General features: G+C 31.7%; 2 protein-coding genes across 8 annotated transcripts; one reads left to right on the top strand and one right to left on the bottom strand.

Annotated features, from left to right (window-relative positions):
- Nucleotides 1–1,670: 1,670 nt before the first annotated feature.
- Nucleotides 1,671–2,757, bottom strand: LOC131636588 (MLP-like protein 28). Its single transcript, XM_058907194.1, has 2 exons — nucleotides 2,516–2,757; nucleotides 1,671–2,189 (listed from the first exon to the last, which is right to left on the bottom strand). Exons 1-2 carry the CDS (start codon nucleotides 2,700–2,702, stop codon nucleotides 1,906–1,908), a joined length of 471 nt encoding a protein of 156 aa, XP_058763177.1. The 5' UTR covers nucleotides 2,703–2,757; the 3' UTR covers nucleotides 1,671–1,905.
- An 801-nt stretch (nucleotides 2,758–3,558) lies between these two features.
- On the top strand, nucleotides 3,559–7,463 carry LOC131636589 (uncharacterized). 7 transcript variants are annotated; one of them, XM_058907197.1, is made up of 8 exons: nucleotides 3,559–3,744; nucleotides 3,945–4,130; nucleotides 4,339–4,531; nucleotides 4,732–5,693; nucleotides 5,802–5,882; nucleotides 5,961–6,111; nucleotides 6,328–6,405; nucleotides 6,930–7,463. In XM_058907197.1, exons 4-8 carry the CDS (start codon nucleotides 5,644–5,646, stop codon nucleotides 6,933–6,935), a joined length of 366 nt encoding a protein of 121 aa, XP_058763180.1. In that variant the 5' UTR covers nucleotides 3,559–3,744; nucleotides 3,945–4,130; nucleotides 4,339–4,531; nucleotides 4,732–5,643; the 3' UTR covers nucleotides 6,936–7,463. The 7 variants fall into 7 exon arrangements, 5 of the variants coding, with proteins under 5 accessions (XP_058763180.1, XP_058763179.1, XP_058763181.1 ...); XM_058907196.1 differs by having other exon boundaries at nucleotides 3,559–3,826; XM_058907198.1 differs by lacking the exon at nucleotides 3,945–4,130.
- Nucleotides 7,464–7,770: the final 307 nt, after the last annotated feature.

Below are 7,770 nucleotides of genomic sequence, written 5' to 3'. Positions count from 1 at the left end.
GATTCACTCATATGTCGCGTACTAATGGATAATACGCCGACAGTATTCAACTGTCGTGCAACTCAACTGACTCGACAATTGGCCGGACGGACCGACCTGCTCTGATACCACTATTGTAACACCCTTCTAAAACCCCACGGAATAACAAATAAAATTCAGAGTATAACATGAATAGGGTATTACAACTTCAAAATATTTAAAACATTAAGCCATGTCATGCCTTATGAGGAACTTCAAAACACATTATTCAGTAATCATGTTAACACACATCCAATTGAGATACAAAACCTACATAATCAATCCTATCATCATTAAACTGATAATATAGGCTAAATGGATTAGTCACCCCTTACCTTAGCCAAGAACCTTGAATTCTTCTCTTCCTCCTCTTCTCCCCTTTCACGTTCCTTCTCTTTTCCTCTTTTGCTTCTCCTTTTTTTTCCTTATTTTCACAATTTCTCTATTTTATAAAAAAAATAGGATAATTAGTTAGTAAGGCCTCTCCATTGGCACCTCCCCTTTTACTAACTACGTCACGACCCAATAACAATAATTCCCATAATTCTTCCAAAAATCCAATTTTAATTACTAAATAATCAAATAATTTCCAATTAATTAATTTAACTTAATTAAATTAATTTATGAAATTACGGGGTGTTACAGTGATCCGCATGAGTCCTAAAAAACTTCCACTATAAAAGCATTCTGATATCTAAAATTGATAATGAAACATCATGAAGTGCTTGCAACATCATTAAGGTTTGCAAGAGTGTTTTCCATGAAGAGTTCTCTACGATGGATTGAAAGAGCGGAAAATTTTTTAGGTTTAAGGTTTGTGGTCATAAATATTTATTGGAGCAGAAAATCATTTATTAATCCAACCCTTTTTTTTTAACTAACCCTCTCTTTATTTATATCAGAAACAAATGCATAAAAAAGAAATTGAGAATATAATGGCACCCAACATTTGATCTTGCCCAGAATATCAAGGAATTGAAGATCCAACATATGAATTTCAAGGATAAATTGATTTTTATTTTAATATTATGTGTAAATAATGTAATATTCTGGGTAAATAATGTAGTTTGTAAACAAACTAATTTATTAATATTGCGTGTAAACAATGTAACGAGTTTTTTTATAAAAAAAATTTATCTTACCCCTCGATTCGAACCGAAGCCAAAAAAATTTACCCCTCGGTGTTAAGTCGTTACTTTTCATGACGACTTTCGTTACCTCACTTCTTTAGTCGAGGTAAAATGCATCTTGCGTCCGAGGTTAAAAGTATTTTTTGTAGTAGCGTATCTCCACCAAACCTCTCAAGCGTGAATACTTTGTCAAGTTAAGACATTTGTTTGGAGTAGAAAAATTAAGGGGGTTGTTGAATATTTAAATTAATTTTGAATTTGTTTCTTTTTGGACCTTAACAATTTTAAGCTTAAATTTGCGTTGTAGTAAGTCCAATTTTTAGTAGTCTATTCTAGAGAGATTCGTGTTGCTCACTAGAAGATACAGATATGTTAGAATTTTTGTATAATAATAAAAAAATTCTACAAATTGATTTTTAGTCATGATATTAAATTTGCAGAGGCAAAATTTTATTCGTTGATTTAGAAATATCACTGATATAAATAAAGGTGATATACTCAAATTTATATATATCAAGGCAATTCAAGAATACAAATAGTCTTCCCTTTTTATTGATATGCATCACACACAGTTTAAGAGGTACTCTTAAAAAGACATACAAAACACCTGAACAACAGAATTCAATATGCATACACAGCAATATGTCATTACAACATCACACATATTTAATTTATAGGCGAACACTTACTTAAGCCAACCTCATATAGTTGCTTACTTATTTCTTCCATTTGCTAAGATACAACATCTCTTCATGACTTATAGAGCAACCCTTGCTTTGGAAATATGAACATCAATATCTCGAGTGCATTTACTAAGATACTCCATCCATCCATTTGGAGGGTGAACTTCCTCATTGATTTTCTCATATTCAACCGTCCATTTAGTAACAGCAGTACCATCAACCTTATCAGTTACTTCAAGGATGATCTTAAAGGCCTTATAGTGCTTTTCAATATCTCCACCAAAGATCTTCCAAATCATTTTTTTGTTTTGTTCATCAACTTCTTCAATACTCTCGTGACATGTTAGTATCTCACCATCTGTTGTTATGTCACGCCTAATTAGTACCAAGAAAAATAAAAAAAAAAAAATTGCACAAATATATAAATTTAAGAGTTAAGTAAGTTTTTGATTCCTATAAATATTGCAGTTTTATTTTTAGTTCCTCCTGGATTTTGGCAACGATTTTAGCTGGTTTTGACAACCGTATTTTTGTAAAAACCGTTGCTCAAAGGTAGGAAGGGACTAAAAATAAAAACTATAATATTTATAGGGACCAAAAACTTATTTAACTCTAAATTTAATGATAGAAAACATGATGATTTTAATTTGCTTGGCATGTTAAATGAATTAGAAACACAGTTACCTATGATTAATGTCCAGTGTTTAACTGTATCAGTGTGATGCCAGTCTTCACCTTCATGCAGCTTGGTATGATGAACTTTTTCACAAACGTTTTGAACTTCGTGAAGTTCTGATGCAAATTGTTTGAAGAACTTGTTAGCAGGTGTTTTGATCCCAAGTTCAGTAATAAGTTTACCAAACAGCACCATTTCTTGGGATGAAAAACGAGAGAAGAGAGAAAGGTTGATGTGAGGAAAACATATGCAACCCCTTGATTTAAATAGAAAATTTGGATTACATTATCTTTTAAAAAATAGGGGGTATATTGTCATGTATTGAATTAATTTGTTTAATATGAATATTTTGAAAAACTCCAAAATTGCAGACCTACTGTATTTTTAATAAATTATCACGATTTTTTTATTTTATTTTAAAGATCACGTGAAGGTTCAATTACGTCATTCATATGTAAGACCTTGAAAAATAATCAATATATTAAATGATTGAATTGGATCAATTAGAATAAAAACTAAGAACATATATCATATATGATTATTCGGATGTAATTTTTATCTAAGATAGTTTCTATTGTTTTCTTACTTTTTATCATTTATCCACTTAAATTTTCGATTGAAATTAAATTATTTATAATTTTATTAAAATCCATCTTCTTTATTTTCGTTGCCAGGATTTTATGACCGGGATAAAACAACTTGCAAAGGGTAAGTCTTACTACATAATTATTTCAAATTTTTATTCTGTGCATTGCGAAAGGTAACCTACCTTTAGCATAGATTATTGGCGTGAATTAATTTTACATTAAAAAGGGAAACCGTGAAAAAGAATAATATAATTTTAAAATTTACATTTGATATATTAAAAACGGTTACACCTGTTAAACTAAAAATGAGTGTATATTTAGATAGATCCAAAAAACTTATTTAAATTTATAAACCAAAATATAATTCTAAATACATTAACACATCCCAATCTATTTTATTAATCTATTTTATTTAAGTGTACTCATCCTAAACTCACATTAGTAACAACGTAAAACATGAAAAAATAGAACTATAACGTGAAAACGGGATCGACCATGGAATTACTACTGGAGAAACGACTTTTGTGAACGTGATTATCGAACGGCTCATAAGGGCTTTTATGCAAACGTGATTCTCTCTCAGTGAAATGGTTTATTGGTTTGCTTCTCTTGCGCAACAATAACAAATCGTTCGCAATTACAAGTTTTTGGTGAGACTTCGATTTGATTTCAGCTTCAATCTTCTTTGTCCCTCTTCTTCTACTACTGTTGTGCGATGGTTGTTCGCTTCTGGTTTGTGATTCAGTATCGAATTGTTAACGTGTTTTTTCGTTTCGTAACTTGTACCACAAGTGTTTGGTGAAATACCTGAATTGAATTCTTTCTCTTTTTTGTTTGATTTCTGCTGCAGAATTGTTGTTGATGATGATTGTTGTTGATACTTGAACTCTTGAATTGGTATTGTTGTTGATGCTTGAATTCTTGTAAGTGGTGAGGGTGGTGGAGTATGAAGCTTTGTGAAGTTATTTGGTGAAATTTCAAGGTTTCTTCAAAGTGAAAAAACTTGAAGATAATGATGAAATTGGATAGAGTTTTGGTATGAAATTATGTGTTGTAGTTCTGTTATGCTTGTCAATATATCTATCTATGTATAGTTGTGCCTTTAATCATGTGTGTAATTGCTTGATTATGATATTAACTGTTGTTATGTCACTATGCATTTGTGAACATGCACTTATGTATGAGTTTCAGATTAATTTCCTCTCGCATGTAATAGGATTGAACAGTTTCTTGTTTGTATGTAGATGGAAGCTTGCGTGTTGTAGAAACAATGGCTTCTACATCAATTTGTGGAATTATACACACTATTTTTGGTGGACAGCCTCTGCTAGTTCTAGGAGTTGCATAACCCAATATTCTTATGTACATAGATTTGTACAATTATGCCAAAAATACGGAGGGCTTGGGACAAGAACTTTATTTGGCTTGGGTAGCATGGTATGTGTTGGATAAACACAAATAACTAGTGTTAAAAAGTCAAAGTATTTTCGTATAGTTAATTTTATGTTGTTTTCACCTGTTGTTTTTATTAGCTCTCGCATGTTTCTTATGCTAGTAGATATGTTCGAATAAGTCAATTCAAACAGGTTAAAATTTCGTGATGTAACATTGACTAATGGATTTTCATAATATTTCAGGGTTTGTGTATGGAATGCTCTACTACTGTTTCTGTTAGCAATATTCAATTCTTGGAGTGAAAGTTTAATTAAGTGGAAACTACCAAGTTGCATAGAGCATTTAAAATCACCTTCAAATTTGACCTCTTTGATAATTGAAGTTGTTCATTTGATGATGGAATGAATCAGACACTTGAATGCCCCTGCCCCTATTATAAACTCTTAAATTCGCTTCAGGGAACGAGCAGCTTGAAGACAAACCTAGGTTTCAAAACACCAGGTGAATGTTTCTTGTATGACCTGGTGTGAGGCTGTATATTTGAGGTATTCGATGATCTTCCTATTATTGATCATATATTTTATGGTGAAAAGATTTTCTCTTATAAACATGAATTCGGGAGAATTGGGGTAGTGGTTGATTTTGTATATGCAATCGAAAAGTTTGCTCTTATCTTTGAAGAAAAGGCTTCGGATACTTCTATTAAGAAACAACATGTTATGTCCTTTCTCACTTGTTGCAGACGGCTGGAGGGAACCGAATATAGTTTTTCTTCTGATTTCGCAATCGTCATACATAAAATGAAGTTGTTGCAAACTAGTGTTGGTGATTTCAGGTGCCCAAAAAATGTATTTTATATGGTCCAGAGTGGGAGTCTATATCTTCTATAGCTCATCTCCCCTTCATTGATAATGGAACACAAGAATTCAAGGAGGAGCTAAAGAGAATTGGTGTTATTACTGAACTGAAAGATGGATTGGGGTTTGTGGCTGAATGTCTGAATTTTCCTTCGGATCCCTCCAGCATTAGTCCCGAAAGTGTGTTTTCTTTACTAGAATGCATCCAGCTGCTAATACGAGATAGCAAGTTTACAATTGAAGGTGATTTTAGAAAAAGATTGTCCGAACTTCATTGCAAACTATGGAGTTCCTTTCATGGTAGTGCTGTGGAGTGTGGACAACTTTATCATTCGCAGTAGTATCGAGTAAAGTAACTTGCAGAGTTATCCGTTCTTTTTCTTACAAGTTGCAATGTGAAATTAATTAATATAGTAATATAGTAATAATGCATTGATGTGTGTTTTTTGTGTTAGGTTGAAGGTTCAACTTTCTGAGGGAACTAGAAGTCCATTTCATGTCAGGCATCCTAAACGAATGCAAATTCCATTCTCAATGTAATTACCCTTTCTTTCTCACTATTTATTATTATTGTTGCGGAATTGGAAGTTAGTTTTTTCCTCATTTTATTTCAGGGAGACATGGAGAAGAAGATGTGGATGTAGTTACTGGCTCAAGCGATCATTATCATTCTCATGCACCGATATCACTGGTAGTAACTCTAGTGGGTTTGAGAATTGGGTATTGTTTTCGATTTCTGGGGATGAGCCTACTCCTAGATTCAATGTAATGTCTATATCTCTCTTTTCCCATTCTTTTCTTTAATCGTTGGGGATAAGCCTACTCCTAGATTCAATGTAATGTCTATATCTCTCTTTTCCCATTCTTTTCTTTAATCGTTGGACTGTAATGAGAGTGAGATAGTTAGTTGTGGATGAATCATTTCTCAACTGTATTAATGATAATATTTATTATTGTATGTTCGTTGTGATTTGTGAATAGCATCTTGCTGCTGTCATTGGGAATAAGATCATAGTGGTCGGCGGAGAGTCTGCTACCAGATTGTTAGATGATGTGCAGGTATGGTATGACTAAATTGCTGCTAACAACATAGTTGTGTGACTATTCTAATTATCATTCACATTGACATTAGATTTTTGTTCCTTTCTGAAAGTGTCATTTGATGTGAATGTGGTCTTGGTGCTTTTTTCTTTTTCATTCTCAGATGCTAAATTTTGAAACATTTTCGTCAAAGCTTTACTTGTCTCCGATCAGTCTGCCCCTAAAGATTCCCGCATGCATAAGAAAATGATAGATTTTAAATATTTTTTTTCAAACTTTCATTAAACACGGAACTATCCAATATAAAAATATTTAAAATATTAGAGCTTCTAGTCATATATTTTTTTATTTTTTATTTTTTTACACTAATCTGTGTAAGATTTAAATCAAGATGCACTTTAATATAATGTATCCCTAGTCATCAGTTTATCAACATCATCACTTGATCAATTTTTCTATTAGTCATCTTTTACCTAAGTAGTTTATATGTTCTACTGTTTCCATTTCCACTAAAAACTTATCAACTATCTTTGATGTCTCAGATGTAAGATCAATTCGATTTGCAAGTGGGGCATTAAACCAGCCCTCAAAGTTCTAAGGTGAATTGAAAATGGTTAGGAGAAGAAAATTCAGCAGTGACCACAATTCTCATAGTTTGTTCTAAATTGGAATACCGCTCAACCTAAGTATCGATTAATTGTGGGGCTGGTTAAATGTTTGCACGGTGCAGAGCAGAGTACATGGAGTGTTACTAGTTCCTACTGCAGTTGTATTATTACCTTGGAATGTTACCTTTTATAGTGGGTCTGTTTTGATGTAGTATGTGAAATTTTAACAAAAGAGAAAACAAATATTTTTGAAATACTTTGGTTGTCTAATTGTCTCTAATTTATTAACTTTATTTGAAAATTTTACTTTAATGATAATTACTTTATCTCTCTAAACAAGTGAACTTCTTATTGAAATGAAATTTTTACTAAAATAGGGTGTAAATAGAATTAAATATAATATAATTTGTTCATTCAATGGTGTATTTACACTTGATTTTTACTAAAATAGGGTATAATTAAGAACGTATTTACACCCGATTTTTATTAAAATAGGGTGTAACGTAGAACGTATATACACCCGATTTTTATTAAAAAGGGTGTAATTAAAAACATATTTACACCCGATTTTTATTAAAATAGGGTGTAACGTAGAACGTATTTACATTCGATTTTTATTGAAATGAGTGTAATTAAGAATGTATTTACATCTGATTTTTATTAAAATAGGGTGTAATTAAGAACATATTTACACCCAATTTTTATTAAAATAGGGTGAAAACTAGAACGTATTTACACCCGTTTTAAACTAGTGTAAATTCGTTAGACATTTCTC

Source organism: Vicia villosa, unplaced genomic scaffold, assembly GCF_029867415.1.
Source record: "Vicia villosa cultivar HV-30 ecotype Madison, WI unplaced genomic scaffold, Vvil1.0 ctg.001791F_1_1, whole genome shotgun sequence".
In the NCBI taxonomy this organism is placed as follows: Eukaryota; Viridiplantae; Streptophyta; class Magnoliopsida; order Fabales; family Fabaceae; genus Vicia; species Vicia villosa.
This window is presented reverse-complemented; position numbering and strand designations above follow the sequence as displayed.